The 19,771-nt window shown below is 30.9% G+C and overlaps 1 protein-coding gene across 1 annotated transcript; it reads right to left on the bottom strand.

Annotated features, from left to right (window-relative positions):
* Nucleotides 1–339: 339 nt before the first annotated feature.
* On the bottom strand, nucleotides 340–4,674 carry LOC7460764 (uncharacterized). The gene is made up of 7 exons (XM_024609532.2): nucleotides 3,935–4,674; nucleotides 3,733–3,819; nucleotides 3,413–3,625; nucleotides 2,407–2,571; nucleotides 2,015–2,068; nucleotides 1,755–1,901; nucleotides 340–986 (listed from the first exon to the last, which is right to left on the bottom strand). Exons 1-7 carry the CDS (start codon nucleotides 4,319–4,321, stop codon nucleotides 609–611), a joined length of 1,431 nt encoding a protein of 476 aa, XP_024465300.2. The 5' UTR covers nucleotides 4,322–4,674; the 3' UTR covers nucleotides 340–608.
* Nucleotides 4,675–19,771: the final 15,097 nt, after the last annotated feature.

Raw genomic sequence — 19,771 nt, 5'->3', positions numbered from 1 at the left:
AGAAGATGTAGATTTCAAGATTCCAAGCATAGCCCATCAAAATGAGCAGTGTCAAGGAAGGTAGCGATAATTAACTTGTGTGCCTGAAAGAAGCAATCTCTCGGTTTCCACTGATGAAGCCCCACCAAATAAGAAAGGTTAATGTTATTTTCGGAGGACCCATGATCTCATGTGCAGGATTTATGAACCTGTTGAGACAGTGGTTAGCTATCTCCATTTGAGAGTGGTCCAGTCGTTGAATTGAATGCTCCTACTTCATGTTACAGACAAGTACAAAGTTGCCACTCTCTACATTCCTGATCAAAATCTTGAGTACAAAGACAATAGAGGGGACTAAAATTGATCACAAACCATAGTATATTCACTAATATTTCTTGTTCTTTTGTTTTTTTCCCCACATTTACATCAGTACCTAGAGGAGGTATACTTGATAAATCGCCTAATGACTGTTAGCTGAGAAGAAAGGCAAAACAATTTGGATTAACAAGGAGATAAATATAAGAATAGCCCAAACCGACTGAGTGATCTCGAGATGAAACCCATATCACCCAACAAGAAAAAATAGGAAAAAAAGAAGAAAAAAAATCCCACCCTATACCATTAATCCCTTAGGGACATCGCACATTTCTTCCAGGTCCTCCATAGTAAAAATAATTACCCCAAACTCTATTAATACCTCCTTGTATATCATAGCAATTCGGATGATCAGCCAATACCCTTAGATTTGACAATGGAATTAAGTTATTGTCCCAATCAACAACCTGCAAATTTCTAAAATACGAGGCTTTTCCAAAACCTTCTCCCGCAAAGTGGCCACTTCCCATTTGTGTAGAAGTGTGGAATCCTGATGGCCTAGAGTTAACAATCTCTCCACCAAATTGTACCATGCTTGCATGATCCCTTAGGTGAGTGAACAAAAATGATGGCCAATACCCTACTAGAACCCCATTTCCGAATTCTAGCCACCAATTTCCATGCTTCGGATCCTACACAAAAGTGAATTTAAATCGTTGTTAATGTTTCTTTGACATCACACAAGAATTATAAAAATGCTCCTTGTAAAAAATAGGGTGTAAAAGAAGGAAATCCAGTTTCTGCTAGGGACCAAAAACATGATGATTTTCTATTTTTCTTACTCACTAAGCCAGGTTGTTAAACAATTATGTAAGAAATTATAAGAAAAAAAAAAGGTAAAAATACTGATGATAAAGTATAAAAAGAGAGCGTATAGAGGGGGTCATGCGTCAGGAAGCTAGCTCTTTTACTAAGGAAAAGAAGAGAATCTAATAAAGCAGAAAAAGCAGAAGGGAATTACAGACACTGTTTGAAGTTACGAGTGCACGCCAATTTTGGCCCATGTATGTTAGAGCTGCATTATGTTATAAAGTCAGTGGTATTTGATAATATTGTCTCCTAGTAGCTAGGGTCCATCATTGACCATCCGATCGGAGACCAACGGAGTTTCTTTTGCAAAACCTTTTTACATCAAAGTTAAAAGTAATCGCACTGGATGGTTTAAAATCTAATTAAGATCACCCATCACTGAATTTTTCTGATTTTTTTTTAATAAATTGTGGGTCTAAAATTATCTTGGCAGCGGATGCTAGATTACAATCCACGCATCACATAAATGGCACGCTAATCTTTATTCTCTTGTAAGAATTTTATTCTTCTTTACTCTAATTTCTCTATATAAGGATACAAGTGACTAGTTTCATATCTGGAAGGGGAAAAAACAAAGAATTTAATTTTACCTTCCAAACCAATAAGCTAATATCGAACTGCCCTCCACTGTAGGAAGATGTTGGAGAGATAGCAGCCCCAATAGCAATTCTACTGTTGGTTTGAACAAAGCCTGAGCATAGCAAGTTGTAGCATCCAGTCGCTTGATAAGCGTCAGTCTGTAGTTAGAAATTAAGGTATTAGTTACAAAGTCGTCATGATTAATGTTACAGTTGAAGGTAGGAGTAGATGGAGAGAGGAGAAGAAGCCAAGTTTTATAGCATATACTCACAGTCCAGTATGTAAAGAACCGTGGATAGTTGTCCCCGTATAGTTCTGGGCTAACCTGCAGATAAATATTTAATGCAATGGCTACATCAAAAAACAATAATGGAGTTGAGAGGTGGTTGAGTTCTGAGAACTGCTTTGAATGTGAATACAAGATGTTAAGCAGTCTGTTTCAAAATCTACGGTGTTTCTATAAGTCATAAGTGAATACAAGATGTGAAATTATTTGAATGTGAATACAATATTCATAAGTCATGTGTGTGATGAACATATGCAAAGGTAAAGACTTGGTTATTGAAGAAAAAATGAAAATAATTAAGAAATAGAGTAATTTATTGCTAGTAGATTTCTTGAAAAGTTAAGCACTTGTCGTGGGAGATCAGTTCTTTATTATACCTGCCAGCCAGCTTCAATGGTATTGAGATCATCGCCAAATGAACCAGAAATGACCCACATTTGTGACAAGCTGAATTCATATTGGTTAGAAACCCTGGGTGCCCACACATTTATGCTGGCTTTTGCTCCATAATACTGATCGCCGGTCACATATCCAACCGCATGCTGTAACCCAACAGTTTGAAAGCAAAGGACAATAAATATACGCTGGAAACTTCAAGTGTTAAGCCTACAGTCCTTTTCAAGATAATAATATCAGTGGCCCTTAAGGTTTAATAACCTTATATACTTGATGGTACCATGCATGAATCTGAATAGCTAGATTATATGTGTTCTCTTTTCTTTTTCTTTGAATTTGGTGGGTCTGTCAGGTTAATTCACAGAGATCTTCTAGGCAATATTAGTTCATAGTTCGTACATAGAGTCAAAAGAGAGCTCATTGACCAAAAACGATTTAGTTCAAAAAAAGTGAAGTAAAACGGTGAAAGTCTGAATTCTATGAATAGAAATCTGATTATGTTTTTTCTTTTCTTTCATGGTAGAATAAAAGAACAGCCAGCAGCCAGAATTCCTTTTTTTCTCATGATGGGAAACGCATGCAGATTACATATAATTGGATATTATATATCAAATCTTACATCAAATCAAATTGCATATCACCATTTAAACATGAAAAGAAAAAAAGAACAATAAGGGAGGAATTCCCTTTGTTTTAATAAATCTGAAGGCTTTAAGAATTCCAAAAAGCAGTTTTTTTGTTTCTCTTAAGCTCTTAATCTTTCTTTGTGTTTCTAATACGATGGTTGCCTTCAGAAAAAGCAACATGAAAAAAGAATAGACAGACAGCAGGTCTGACGGACCTTCACCATTTTGTTTGACCACTTTCTTTTGTGTTGTTGAGTTCATCAAGGCTTAACCAACAGGAAAGGAAGGGAAAAGAAAAGAAAGAAAATACATGTTTTGTTTCTCCTCTTCTAATGTGAGTAATTCTTATTTGCATACTAACCTCATGGCCATTGCTGTTAGTGTCTCTTCTAACATGCCTTCTTAGTTTTCTGCCAAATCTTCGAACGGAGCTTGCTCTTAGCATGTCTTGTTCAGTTGTTCTTCTGATAGGAACTGTCCCTTCTGGGCATGATTCACCAGACAAACCCCACGATTGAAAATTCTCCGTTACCATGCTTGATGGATCATGACCTTTAGGTCTCTCTGGAGGCTCCTGCAAAAAATTAAATACAAAACATCATGTATTAGTCCAGCTTGAAAGCAAGAATTTTATCAAGAAGAATTCGAAATGTATGAAGTAGTACGCTATAATTCAAGTACCAACGGTTTTTGTCCTTTCAGTTGAGGGTGATCAAAAGCTGGTTGCAGATGGGACAAAACACAGTCTATAAGATCACCATCAGGACTCTGCAGTGACAAACAAGAACCAAACAACTACATGTTAAACCTCCAAGAACAGAACAGAAACAGGGGAAATGAAGTCAAATGGGGTTATATAGTATTAGGGACAAGAGTCGAATGCCTGAATTGACTTGACAGCGGGCTTGTTAATCTTATCAAGACGCTCTCTTATAATCTTCAACTTTTGTAGCTCTTCTTGGGGTCGGAAAGTTTGGTTGGTTGCATGGCCACTGCGGGTTTCCGAGGAGAAAACAGGACAGATATTTGAAGAAGCAACAAGAAGAAAGCATAAAAAAACTGAAATGATTGGTGACATCTTCTTATAACACCAACTAGAAGCCATGTTTGAGAAATTTCCCTGTCTTGTTTCTTTTGCCAAATCTGCAGTCGTTGTAGTATTTGTTTGTTGTGTACATTGATGCTGTCTTCTTCTGTGATCAAAATAACCCCGTCTATTCCTAGTTCTTGTATCCATCCAGCACATAATCACCACTCTAAGCAACCGCATTCAATTTCTCACCATTTCCAAAGCTCTTGAACCCCCAAAAATAACAAAACTAAGGCTTCTCTCCTCTCTTTATCTGTGTTTCTTATCTCTCTCTCCCTCTCTATCCTCTCGTCCTCGCAGCTTCTAAAACTCCACCTTGGTTTTATGTGTCTGACACCTTGAGTTTCTAAGCACGAGCTGATTAAAATAACAACACACTGTTGGGATGGGTTTTCTTAAAGTTTTGCCCATCTGGTCGTTGAGTTATAAATACTGAGAAGTGATGAAATCATGCTTAGTTTTTCCTTTTTTTTTTGTAAATATAGTACTAAATTGGAAAGGAGAGAGGGAGAGGGTATGTTTCCAGCCTCCTGTACAAGTACTGAAACTTTAGCTTTTGTGTTAATTTTATAGGGGTTACTGAGTTCTGTTATTCTTTACTTTGGTTTTGAGGATAGATCCTTCCCTTTCTCACTTCAAATTATTAAAATTACACTTGACTCTGCGTTTTCAAGGTTCTTTGCTTTGATGTGTTTCTCTTTCTCACTTCCCTAGATGTTCTTTGTGTCAGCAACTCTGTTTTTACGATACTCCAATTTAATTAATTTCCGTTATTTAACAGAACAGAGTTAACCTACTAATTCCATCAACCTAAATCTCGTTTTATCCTTAATTTTCTAGGTTTGGATAATTTTGATAACAAATTAAATTCACAGATGGCTGCCAATAGGTGTTTCTTCATTATAATATTAAAAGAGCTTTAGGAAACGCGGTGCAAATTTCATTCCTCAAAAATTTAATTTTTTTTTGTTAAAAATTAAATTTTTTATGTGTTTTAGATTGTTTTGATGCGCTGATCTCAAAAATATTTTTTAAAAAATAAAAAATATATATTATTTTAATACATTTCGGCACGAAAAGTATTTATAAAAACAACCGCAACAATATTTCCAAACATCATCTAAAAAACCAACAACTAATAGCTCGCTTTTAACTAACAATAAAAAATGATGATTTTAGGAATGGAAATGCAAACTAGCTTTTTTTTTTTTTTAATCATGATATTAGGTTATTGATAGGCTAACCATATATTTGATCGAAAACATTACGCCCTTACATTAACATATACTTAGAAAAAAACCTCGCCGCCTAGTCTATGTTAAGATCAAAATTTAAAGTATTAGCTTGTTTAATATTAATATGATAATTTTTTTAAAATTATATTTTTTTTTAAACAGCATTAAATTAATAATTTTTAAATAATTTCTAATAATTTTAATGTGTTAATATTAAAAATTTAAAATTAAATTTAGAAAAAAAATTTATATTAATATATTATCAAACACATTATAAATCTACTCCAACCACGTACAATTTGAAACCCTACCTAGCTAAATACACAACTAGGCATGATTTAGTGGTTGTGACCTAGCAGCTTCCTTTTTTAAATACCTTTCTAATCAGCTGTTGTGGTTGTGATTTTTAAAAAAAATATTTTATAAAAAATATTTTAAGTTGAGGTTGGTTTGAAAAAATAGATATTTGATTAAAACTTTGGTTGAAATTGAGATTGAAGAAACAATAGTTTAAATGTGTTTGGTTAAAAAAATATTTTTCAAATTGAAGTTATAAAATAATTAATACATATATATATATATATATATTAATAATTTTTAATTTAAATATTGTAGATTTAACTACTGTTATTACATCATGAAATAAATAATATTAATATCAAATATTTTTTATTATTCCATTAAACTATGTGCAATGTCATTACATACGAAATCTATCCAACAAGGACTATATTTTCCATGGTTTTTTAAGCGCGCAATAATAAAAACTGAATTTTTTAATTTATGTAGTGTTATTAAATAATAAAGATTGTGATATCTTTATTATTGGAATTGCGATCAAATTCCATAAATGTTACGTCATCATGCGATATCTTTCTAATTTATGTAGTGTTATTAAATAATATTAAATACTAGTTTTTCGATTAAAACACAATTTTTTTTAAAAAAATTACAATTTCATTACAGTACGAGTAAATTTAATTAACCTTAAACTAATTTTTTTAAAAAAAACAAAAAAAATATTGTTCATGATTAACTGCACTGGTTTTTCGGGGGAAAAAAAACTAAACTTTTCTCATTGGTTTTTCAAAAAAAAAAAAACTGAACATTGCGACAGTGGAGCATGACTCCATTGTTCCTAAAAATAACCACGAGAAGCAGCAAAATGCTGCTTCTCCAATCCTGCGGCTGGGCAGCAAAAATTAGTGGGCTCTACCAAGCAAAATCAATTTTGTTTCCTTTACCAAACATTAAAATGTGTGGTTGCGGGTGAACCTCACCCGCAGCTACATTACCAAACAGCATTTTAGTGAATTCACTTTATTCGACTTTTATTCTTTGGCTTAAGACCTAACGGGCTTTCTGGTGAAAAAATCCCTAGCTAAATAGTTCTAAATTTTATTTCAACTATATATTAAACAACTTATTATAAACATTATAGTAAATTAAAAAATGTCACCAATTATCTAGGGATGCCTTCAATGCCAAGTAACATGAACTAGGGCGTGTGTTCGTGCATGTACTATATAAACAGTTCTACATAATTTATCTAATTACCTCATACTTTATCTTCCTTAATTAAATTATCAAATTTACTTCATTTTAATTAATTATAACAATCTATCTATATATATAACGTTTAAATTGTGAGACCTTTAGAAGTTCTAGAGACCATAAAATATGATAATGTCACATGTTCTTTCATTGATTTATGATAATAAAATATTTGTTTACATATTTAATTTAAAGAAAAATCATATTTTAAGAAATTAAAAAACTCTACTTATCAGATTAAATGCTGTTAAAAAATCATAATTCATCAATATTGTGAAAAAGACCATAAAATATAACCCATGCCTTGTCGTTGACAGGATTTTGAGAAAACGTGTTTGATATTGTTGTATAAGTTATTTTTTAAATTAATTTTTATTTGAAATTTATTAATATAATATTTTTTTTAGTTTTAATATTAGTACATGATAAAACATTAAAAAATTAATTTAAAACTAAAAAAAATAAAAAATTTTGAAAACATGGCAGAACAACAGTGCCAAGCGAGGGGTATCGATATAGTATTTGAAAGCTGTGAGCAAGGCATCTTATAATGAGTGTGGGTTGTGATGTTCGAGTGGCAGTGGATTATTATTAATTATACTTGAATTAAGCCAAGACGTACTGCCGGAGACAAGAATTTGGAGATTAGGACGTAGTTCTGTTCTATATGAAAATTAGTGATTTATTTTAAAGACTGAAACCGAATCATTGCGACCTATTGCTATTGCTGCTTAGTCCCACCATTTTATTTATTTATTTATTTATTTTCTCGTAAACCTCAATCTTTCCTCTTTCTAATGATTTTTTTAGCTGTCATTAGGGGCGGATTTAGGATTGATAGGTTAGAATTATTACTCTACTAAATAATATTTTATTTAACCAAACTATTATATCAAACTATTAGATAATATAATACGTTTTGAAAAAAAAAAGTTTTTCACAATAAAAATTTTAATTATAAATTAAAATGCCTATACATGTATTTAATTAATTAAATTAAAAATTATTTGTGTCAATAAATATAAAAAGAAAATATTAACACGTCTATTTGACTCATTTAGCTGCAGGTCGAATAAATTTTTTTTTCTAACGCAAATAAATTAATGTGTAGGTGTTATTGATATTTTTTTTACAGAGAGTAAAAAATATAATTGTGAATAAAAAAATTGATGTTTACATATAATAAAATATAGTAAAGATCAGATACGGTAATAAAGACATGTAATATCTCAAGTTCATTTTTAATGTAGTAGAAAAATAAGACAATGTTGCAATTGCTATGCTGAGACACTATTTCCTTTATCTTTGTATAATAATTTTTCAAAAACAAAAAGTGTAAGGAAAAAAAAAGAAAAAATTACTAAAGAATGAAGATAAAAACAAAGAAGAATTGTATAAATATGCTAAGTGTAGAGTGATAAATATTTCAAGTGTAAAGAATAAAAAATAATATTTTTTCCAAAAAAATGTGAAGAAAAAAAGGGGAAAAACTAAAAAAATATTACAAAACAATAAAGATAAGAAAAAAATGGTGATGAATAGGCCAAGTGTAAAATGATAAAATTACGAAGTATAAAGAGAAAAAATAATATAACAAAAACTTTTTTTTTAAAAAAAAAAACAAATTTGCCACCGCTATGGTGAAAAAATTGGAGAAAATTTCAATTGTGCTATTTCTATAGTAAAACTGTGTTTCCTTTTAGTATATACTATACTGGGAACTCACGCTATGTCGCGAGCCGATAGTGTTTTGAAATAATCAAGAAGAACTCGATACTCGAGTCATTAACTTGACTATATCCAATAAGATCAGTTAATTTAATAATATGATTTAAATCGAAGGTAACAATAGAAAAAGGAATCATAAAAAAACACTTGGAAATGATAAACAAAAAATGAATCATCGATATTATACCTGTAAGGAGAAGAAAGAAAAGATCATAGCAAACCCACCGCTACTTGACCATGGACATCGCCTGCAACCAAAAGAGCTTGCTGAGTTGGTTTAAACTCCACTGCAAAAGGATACAAAACGACATCGAAAGAGACTGCATGGTTTGCTAGAGTAATGCCCTGTAAAAACAAATTGAACAAAACACAGTGAAATGAGTATTTGTCTATATCCAATCAATCAATTCTATTTAATTAAAAACATTTTGAAAAAAATATATTTAACAAAGAACAAAACATAAAAGACTCTAGATAACCCAACCAAATAAAAAAAAAAAGATGTAAAAAACATATATAAAAATAACACAGAGCTTATTCTCTAATAAACTAAATATCAAATAATAAAATCTTAAAAAAATTAGCTTAAAAGAATAATAAAAAGAAAAGGCAACCCCTAGCGAACGTCCTTAAGTTTGGTTAATTTTCCAAACTGAAATATATGAAATTCTAAAATAAGATTAACCAAGAAACTCAAATCTAAATTAACTTAATATTGAAGAATGAAATGAGTGTAAAAAAAAACACAACAAAAATTTTTAGCAAAGCAAAAAAAAAATCAAAAAAATCAAAATGAAATCTGATAGGAAAAAAATGATTGAGGGTGGAATCGTTAAAACAGTACACTATAGAAATTATCTCATTTGGCATAAATAACAATTAAAAGAATGTGGACTAAATAAGACAAATTTATAAAATCAAATGAGGATGAAATTTTAAAAAAAATTAATTTTCATAAGTTATTTCAAATACAAAAAATATCTACCAAAAGATCAGGGACTAAATAATAAACAAATAGAAGTAAAAAAAAAATCAAATGAGGATGAAATTGAAACAAATTTAGATTTTCATAAGTTATTTAAAATAAAACAAATATCAACCTAAAGATTAGAGACAAAATGAAAAATAAAGAGAAGCTATGGTGCCGATTTGAGGAATTGTACGGTAGGGTGCAAGAATCGAGGGAGAGAAAGGGAAAGAAGAAGAAAAAATAGAAATGGCCACCAAAGTCAAATCGAAGCTTTGTTTTCTACATGCGCTATTTATATATGAAGGATACATTAAGACGATTCTAATGACACCTTAGAATGATATTTTTTGTCGTCGAAATCAACCGCATACGCCGTCCAAAGATGATGGAGCGGCTAACGCGTGCCTAGAACGTACATCCCTTTAATTTATTTAAAGACAAAACTAACCCTCACGTTACCCAATTACAAAAAAAAAAAAAACCAATAGTACAATAACCAAAATACCCTTAGATCCAAGGCATAAAAAATTAAAACTCATGGGTAAAGAGATATTTTTACCTTGCAAATAAAAATGATAAGACAAAAACACCCCTCCTCTAGCCAAAGTACTTTTGCATATAAGGTTAAATTAGTTATTTTATTATGCACTTTATAAGTAAAAATAATAGTTTTCTAAGGTAACATTTGATTATTGTTCTAGACAGAATGGACAGAGATAGTGGATATATAAAATATACTTGGTTGAAGATATAAAGATAGAGATATAAAAATAAATTTGTCTCTAAAATAATTTTGGAGTGAATTTCAGTACTTCCAAAACATGAGATGTAAAGAGGATATGTGTTTGGAGACAATATTTTTTATTTTTTATTCCTAAAATATCCTTGTAAAAAACTATTAATTCCAAAATTGTTCAACTAAGACATGTAAAAATAAAAATTATTATTATTATAGTTTTAAAACCTAACTTCAGGGCTGATCTGGGCAAATCTCGAGTCACTAGTCGAGGCTCTGATTGACCTAAATCAACGTAAGAATAAAAATATTTATTATTATAGTTTTAAAATCTGATTTGGGGGTCGACTTAGGAAAAGACTCAGGTCATGAGTAAGGTTGACTGTTGACCCAAGTCAATGTAAGAATAAAAGTGCTTATTATCATAGTTTTAAAACTCGACTTGAGAGTCGATCTGGAGTAAGGTCTGGGTCACGTGTTAGAAATGTCAACCTGGGTTAACATAAAATAAAATATGATTATTATCATAGTTTTAAACATGATTTAGGGGTCAAATCGGGACAAAGCTCGGGTCACGTATTAGGAGGGTCAACTCGAGTGAATGTAAGGATAAAAAATGTTATTATTATAGTATTAAAACTCAACTTGAGGGTCAACACGAGTTGACTTAAGTCAATGTATGGATACAAATAATAATTATTATAATTTTAAAACCCCACCAGGGATGGTCAACCTGGCTGGCCTAATTTGTTTTTAAAATAATCATAGCAATCTTGTTTTGATTTTTTTTTCCAAAAAAATCAACGGGTCTTTGACCCATGTTTTATCCTAGGTTGACATGAGTTTTTGACCAGGTCAATCGAGTCAATTTTTTTTTATTTTTTTAAACTCGGACAAATCTAGGCTATGGGTCAACCCGTCAAGTCAGTCTTGATTTTATAATTAGAGTTCTTATAATATCATTAATTTTAACACTCAATATAAACTAAAGTAAAAAAAAAAATATCTAATAATTTTCTTAAATATGTGAGTTTGATAATAAAATAAATTTTTTTATATTTTATTTTATTTTTTATATAATAACCAAATATAATATAGATAATCACTCTATCTTATATATTATCGTCGAACAAAATTTTATCTTCAATTTTTTTTAATTTTATCTTCAATTTTTTTTTCTATCTTATCTGTCCTATCTTTCTTTTTCTTTTTCTTTTCCTATCCCAAAATATTAACCGCGTAGTACTTAAAAGCTAAAAGCATTCGTTAACTTCGGGTGTGTTTGGTATTGAGGTTGCTGTTGTGGTTGTGATTTTAAAAAAGTTGTTTTATAAAAAGTACTTTTAGTTGAGGTTGGTTTGAAAAAATATATGTTTGGTTAAAACTGTGGTTAAAATTGAGGTTGAACAAAAAGTAGTTTAATGTGTTTGGTTAAAAAATGCTTTTCAAATTGAGGTTATAAAATAATTAAAAAATATATATATTAATATTAATGATTTTTAATTTAAATATTGTAGATTTAACTATTGTTATTACATCATGAAATAAATAATATTGATATCAAATATGTTTTATTATTCCATTAAATTATGTGCAATGTCATCACATACAAAATTTAATAACAAAAAATTTAGTTTTGAGATATATATATATATATATATATATATATATATATATATATATATATATATATATAAACTGGTTTAAAGTTATTTTTCACTATTGTTAATGAAAAAAAATTTGACAAAAAAATGTTTTGTAACATTTATAAAAACTTGGTTGAACGGAATAGGATTGTGGTTAAAAAAAATTGATAAAATGAGTCTAATTTCAGGCATTCTTCTTTATATATATTAATCACAAAATTATAATTTGCAATACTATATTTTTTTGACAGTGGATGAGGTCGTTTGAATTGATTTGCTGGGAAAGGAGTAATTAATTATCCAACAGTTTTTTTTTTAGGAGTTATACTAAAAATTTTTGACAGTGTTGGTGGATGATAAAAGTTGAGGTTGCTGCTGGTTAGAAGCAGGTGTTGCCAGCTTTTTGCTAACCACAGGTTCGGCAACTATAATGATGGGTCCCACTAATTTCAACCCATATTTTAAACATAACCAAACAAATATATATTACGGTTTGGCTGCACCTCAGTTCCTGCCATATTACCAAACAGTCTCTTCTTACTGTGTAACCAAAGAAAAAAAAAGAGAAGTTGGTCTCAAAATCGCTAATAAACCCGGAGCATATGGAGTATAACTAGGACAGGCATGGTCCCCTGATGCATAAAAAATGTCGGTGATCCCCTACAAGTTTGCCATATCATTAGCAGCTGTCATCCTGTCGCTCCATTGATGGTCAACCCAACACTAAAGCAGCGGCATCAGACGGTGGTCTCCAAATGACTGGAGAGACAACTATATTCTTTTGACAAAACTTGGTAAATATAATCTTTGGAAAAAGGCAGAGTGACTCTCGACTTGACATGGAGAGTGAAAGATTGAAAATTGTATTTTAATATTTAAGACATATTTTTTAAATTGTAATAAGATTACGGTTTAAAATACTAAATTAAAATGATTTTTTTTTATTTTTAAAAAATTATTTTAAAAATCAGTATATCAAAATAATCTGAAAACATAAAAAAAATAATTTTTAATAAAAACAAATTTTAAAATTTAAGGGAACGTGGTTTCAACCACGTTTCCAAACAAAACGTTAATTAGTTTAAATTTTAAATTTTAAAAGGGAAAACCTTAATCTAATCTTAAATGTGTTATATATCTCATTATTAATTAAATATCAAATCTTTTGATTTAATTAATTTATTATGATAATCAAATCATACGTTAGAGGTTAAATTGAGATTTCTGCTTTTTAAAATTAGTTTTTACCTTTTTTTATTTATTTTTTGGCATTGTGATTTTTTTTTTAAATAGAATTAATTTACTCATAAGAGTTTAGTTTAATATATAGTTATGTGCAAGTTAACACATAAATTTCTTCAATGAAGTAGCTAGAAGGGCTATCCTTGTTGTATATAGTTCAAATTAAATCCTTTAGATCAATATCATCGATAAAAACCAAAACAAAACAGTTTTGCTTTGATGTGATCATTCAAGCTGATAATTATGCAATTTCCTTTTTGAGGGGAACTCGAAGCAAGGGAAGTTTTACAGAGAGAAAAAAAAAAGTTTTGGTGTTCATAATTAGATGACCTGCCGCAATGCTAATGTGAACACAAATTTCAAAAACCATATATATATATATATATATATATATATATATATATATATATATATATAGAGAGAGAGAGAGAGAGAGAGAGAGAGAGAGAGAGAGAGGGGAACAAGCTAGCTAGTCATCAAATGACCAGGCCATGCGTGTGGTGTGCAGCTGAGCTTGCATAATGCGCTTACACCGAACATATATAAAACCATGTTGTTATAATAATCAAACCCTACCTACCTGGTCGGGTCGGATAGGTAGATTGAGTTAAAAAAATTAAATGAAAATTAACATAATTAAACCTAGATAACTTGATAGATAAAAATTTTATCCGGTGAAAATTTAATTTAACTTTTAATTTTTTCATCTTATGAAAGTACTTAACTTTGAATTTTCAACCACGGACCAGGATACGATCTCCAAGCATATGATGTTGTTTGGCTTGACAACGTAATTTTGAAGGTTTAGCTGGTATTTTATGTTGATTATTGTTTATTGTGAAATTTTATATATTAAAAATATATATTCCTTTGAAAAATGAACTAAAATTTATAAATTGACTATAGAATGTTATACAATGATCAATTTCTTTATAAAATGTCTACGTAGACCAGAGACAAGAAAATAAAATTAAAAAATATATATTTTTTATAAAAAAATTTATACAAAACAAACACCCTCTTGATAATTTATCTCTTTAAACTTGCCCCTCGATTCTTAACCAGGCGTGATATTGTTAATTTGCATGGCAAGTTAATTTTAAAGGGAGAGACCGCCGACCGGTAATATAACAGGAAAGACTGCTATAACAAGTACAGCCACCGAAGGCTTTTCACATGCCAAAGCACTTACACATTTTTTTTCCCTTTCGAAACATTTGCTCGTCACAAATTCGTCATTCACGTTCCTTTTAATTATTTCACTCCCTGTATAGCAGTATGTATTGATAATACAGAGAGACAAACTGCTTCCTGGTAGAATCTACATGTACGGGATTCAGTGTTTTCTTTTTTCGTCATCTTGAGAGGAGGAAAGGCTGGCGTTGGTATGGCAAAAAGATGACAATAAAAAACACCAAATTGAGGAAATTTAGGAAGTGTGGCTACTTTGACTATTGACCTGAAATTTATACAAGCTCGCTCAGTCAATTGTTGCTTCCCTCGGGTCCTCACCTAGGCACCTGGGAGTTTCTAATGTCGAGCAAGGAGCGCACTGTTTTTAGTCGAAGAAAAAGTTTAGCCGAAGTTTCTTGTCTAAGCACGCAAGTGATTAATCAACCTTCTGATCCATTGAAAACTTGGAGATGATTTTTTATTAGAGGGGCCGAACGGCACTAATTTAGCGTACTCCATACCATTGAATTGTGATTGGAGACATACCTATCTGTAATCATGGTGTCTCCTACTCGAAGCCATTAATTTGGCTTGAGGGCCACACCCGTAGAGAAAGGGCCACAAGTATGAATGTTGCGAATTGACATTTCTTTTTCGATAAATTCTAATTTGACACTTGAGAGTGGAAGCAAAGTTCTTGGATGGTTGCATTGACTCTAGAAGATGAGTCGAATGACATGAAAGGTCACGTCAGAGGATTTGTAATGGGTCAACATTGTTCATTGTTCATGGGTTTAATGTTATTGCATGGAACAGTAATTCTGATGATGATGCATGCGGTTGTAGCCGGAATTTTTGTCGGCAGAACCAGGTCCTCCACACACGTATGCTTCTCTTGACGATCAGCCCCTGTAGCCAGATCGTGTCCCTATCATGAATTACATATGATATGAAATTAAAATCCCTTATAATCTCTCTTATGATCTCTGCAATCTTCTGATCTTATTTATGGTAATTTTGAGGACGTCTTCAATCTTAGAGAAAACATGTTTTGGAAAAATCTGCAAAGGCTTATGTCATCTGGTGCAATGCTGAAAAGCTTGGTCGATCAAGCAATTTAGCTAGCTAGCACTAGCGATATTCAAAAGCCAGTTGACCAGGACATGACATTGTTAATGGCTTAGAGAAAGTCTGACCAAGACAAATTCATGTGCGTGATCGAGCGATAAACCCCACAAGGAAACAAAGGTGAGCTTTTTAGGACTGGACAATGGATACACACACACACACTCTAGAAACCTCGAAAAAGATGAGCAGATAAGAAATGTATGTGAAAGAGAATGTAAGGTTCAATTCCACTTCGAGTGGGCTGATCTGCTGGTCTTCACATTCAACTCTCTCCCGTAGGATAGGAATTATACCAGCCTGTTCCTTGTAATCATTATCAGAACCATAGTTCCTTGACTTAATTTACATGGGCCGCTTATTCTGGTCAGACCCTTCGGTTTATTTTTCCAAGTTTATATTTTTAAATCAGTATTTAGAAGAAAAAAAATACTTATTTGGTGTTCTTAAAATAACTTGAAAAGAAAACCTTGATTTTAATCGATGTATAAAGTTGATCCGAAAATGTAATGTTTCTTATTGATGGAATAAAAAATATGAAATGGTATACCTGATCACTAAAGATTTGAGAAAGTAAATAATAATAAAAATAAACACGCATGATGTTAGAAATTAGGGCCTGTATTTGATGATACATGCATATAGGTTTCATTATCCCTTACAAAAGAATAGCATCAAAGCATCTAGCTTTTGAACAGTAGCCAAAAGGTAGAAGAAAATAAAGAGAATTCCACTCGGACCCATATGAAAAGAAGAGACGGAATAGAATATCATGATAAAGAATGGTTTTGGTAATGATGAACTCAGAACCATTGGACAATATCCTTTTTTATATGTCAAAACTCCTAACATCTTCCCCTCTGCGAGTACTGTGATTTGTATACACACCAGAGCAGGAATACATGATTCATTTGGGCGATCGTTTCTCTGAATGCGTGTAGCATAGGAGTATTTAATAGTAAAGGTTTTTGAAAGGTGAAGAAAGGAAGATGGCAAAGGTTTCCAGGCATGGAACAGTGAGGCCAAGCAATCATTTTGTCCAGGGAGCATGGGCAGCTTTCCTAGCTAAAAATCACACGAAGAACAGCGATTGACATGTAAATGCCTAAACTATGATTTAAGGGGGTGGGTGTAGCATGCATGTTTAAGTTAATTTGCTACCAACTCGTACTTTGTTAATGTGAGCATAACATGCTGCTTAAGGTATCATTTTTATGGTCCATCTCTCCTTAAAATGGTCATGTGTATCATGATGATGTTGCTCGGACAAAGTACATCTGAATGGGAAGCCTTTCCAGAATTGCTTGCTATGGGGAAGACACTTGAGGATTTTCATGTTGGTGTGTTTTGATTCATTTATTACCTTGCGTGCATAAACTCGTCTCAACCCGATATTAAACCTGGTTTAAGGGCTTGATTTACAGATTAAAAGATAATTAATCTAAATTAATTATTTTAAAAAAAATATTAAATTGATGTTATTTCATTTTATTAAAAAATCAAATCTAAATCTTGACTAGATCGCAAGATAACAATTTTTATATACTATACTGGGAAGCGGTTCCTAATTAACCAGTCGAGCCAAGCGGGTTAATAACAATTTTTAACACCTGTGACGTGAATACAGAATCTAGCTTGCATAATTTCTTCTTTATTACATGTTTAATGTTGCTAATACTGCTAAAGATCAAGTCACAATGTCTTCGAGTTCTTTACAGGTTCAAATTATAAACAACTGAAATGGCATTGGAGTACAATCGCTTATAATGGTCCAGCCCTCAACATAATGATTCCACATAAAACTTGAACGAAGCAGCTCATGACCAGAACAGAGTCATAGACAAGACAAGACAAGACAAGAAGCCTTTTACAGCCAGGGGGGCCAAATTAAGCCCACTGGAGATAACGCTGTTGCCATATGGAGCCGGGCAAGAGTCCAGTCCGCTAAAAGCCCATCAATGTTAGAGCCATAATTCCCCACTTCGTGTTTAGGCTTCCATTTAAACCCTTTTTTATGCTTATGATAATTAAAATTTTAGTGTACCTAATACACATAATTAGCTTCCCATTTACTCCTTTTTTTTTCCCCACCTCCTTCAATCTCGAATTCTTATTCTCAAGCAATTTAATCAAATTAGCAGTGTATGTTATAATTTTATTTTTTATTTTTCATTTGATTTGATTAGTATAAATAATCCAAATGGAAAGTTGCCAAATTATAACCTATACTATGATTTAAAGTTGACAAGAGCTAACCCTAATGGGTATAGTTTAATTGGTCATGCTCTGAGTTTACTTCTTAGAGATTATTAGTTTGAGTTTCACAAATCTTAGGGCTATTGGAAGCTTATATAATTGTTAATTTCAAGACATGTGAGATTAGTCGAGTTACATGCAAGTTGATCCGAACACTTATATTAATAAATAAATAAATAAAAGTTAACAAGAGCTTATTGAGAACACGCCTAGACGTTTTCTTTCGGAATACAGAATCGATTCTTTGGTATATAGTATTTAAATCGGAATGATTCGAAATTCGATAGTGATACACTGTGGCTCTTTTATTGTTGATAGTGTTGGCGTTTTCCTGTGTGCAAAAAAGGGCAGCTGCCAGGAACAACCACTAGTGTTTCCAAGTCCAAGTGCGTCTATGGCTCAAATAAAAAAATATATATATATTAGTTTTTTTTTAAGTAAAAAAAGTTTGAAAAACAAGTTGAGCCGCAAGGAATAATTCATGATTCAAAATACAGCACCTTTTTAATAAAGTTAATATAAATAAATAGATAAAAAAGAGAAAGAGAGAGGGAGAATTGGTGGTTCGAGAAGTGCAGTAGAGATTGCCTTTCAAAGTATTTTTTGTTTAAAAATATATTAAAATAATATTTTTTATTTTATTTTTTAAAATTTATTTTTCACATCAGCATATTAAAACGATCGAAAAACACTAAAAATATAATATAAAATTAAAAAAGTTAAATTTTAATAAAAAAAAATAAATCCAATCTCAATTTCAAACATGATCCAGAGCACTTGAATTGTTAATCTACTCTTCACCTGATATCCTTGACTGAATATTTGACCTAGACAACTCTCTTAGCACTAAATGAAAGAAAATGCACCCTTGTTATGCTTTCTTTGCTGTGTATTGTGAATGGATTTATAGTTCTATTTTTCTTAATTATAAAACTTTAAAATAATATAAACTTCACATAAGATGTTTAGTATCTAAATTAAAAAACAAAAGGTATCAAATTTTTTTTTCAAGAGGATTAATTTACTAATTTAATAAGAATTTTATAATTATATACATATTTCTTATCACTATATTAGCTCGGCTCAATTAGAAAGACTAGTAACTGTAGATTTAATATAATTATAAGCACGGATATTTATTGGTATTTGGTAATTTATAAACTTTGTAAAAGTAATTTTGTCATTTAAATTAAAAAGAGAAGTCATCCCTTCATAATTCTAAAAAAAAAAGAAAAGAATAGGAGACCCCAGCTTCTTTTATATAAAAATAACACTAAACTACAAATCTATTAAGTATTTTCAGATACTATTTAAAGCAAATTATTGAATCATTGTAATAAAAAAAAAGATACGTTAAATCATAGGTGAGGATGCGAGAAATTAATTTCTTGTTAATGCACCAATAAAATATAAAAAAATTATTTAAACACTGATTAAAAAAATAAATTAATTTCAATATATGAAAACTAATCCGAAATATCATTATCACTGTAACTTAAAACAAGGGAGAAATGAAAATTTTGTTTTGCTTACCATATCTCACCTTAACCGTCTCCATGGATATGGACACCAGGGGTTGGAAGATCAATGGGAAACAAAAGATGGCACCTCTAAGTTTGAAAGGTATAATTTAATTGATCAGATTTTAGATTTATTTTTAAAGGTTATCGATTTGAGTACTACAAATCTTAAGGTCACTAAAAACTTACATGGTTATTAATTTCAGAACATCAAGGAATTAGTCGAGATACATAGAAGGTGATTTAAATACCCACAGTTTAAAAAAAATACAAGAAGATTGTAGCTCTTTTGTTTTCTTTTATTGATGGAATCATAGCCACTTCCATAGGATCATCAAGATTTGAATGTGTGTGTTTGTCGGGCATAGTGCCAATGCACTAAACATAAGCATTATAGCAAGTAGCAACTACCACCATCTGTGTTTTCCTTTTTTATTAAAAACAA

The sequence above is a fragment of the Populus trichocarpa genome, chromosome 10 (assembly GCF_000002775.5).
Source record: "Populus trichocarpa isolate Nisqually-1 chromosome 10, P.trichocarpa_v4.1, whole genome shotgun sequence".
Taxonomy (NCBI): Eukaryota; Viridiplantae; Streptophyta; class Magnoliopsida; order Malpighiales; family Salicaceae; genus Populus; species Populus trichocarpa.
Note: the sequence above shows the minus strand (reverse complement) of the source record. Positions and strands in the feature narration are given on the sequence as shown.

What these genes read in the sequence shown, in the direction of transcription:
- LOC7460764 (XM_024609532.2), bottom strand. Translation starts at nt 4,321, where the DNA reads ATGCGGTTGCTTAGAGTGGTGATTATGTGCTGGATGGATACAAGAACT. An exon ending in CCATTGAAGCTGGCTGGCAG is followed by an intron (nt 2,069 to 2,406) that starts GTATAATAAAGA and finishes ATTTATCTGCAG; the next exon opens with GTTAGCCCAGAACTATACGG. An exon ending in GGTTCTTTACATACTGGACT is followed by an intron (nt 1,902 to 2,014) that starts GTGAGTATATGC and finishes TTCTAACTACAG; the next exon opens with ACTGACGCTTATCAAGCGAC.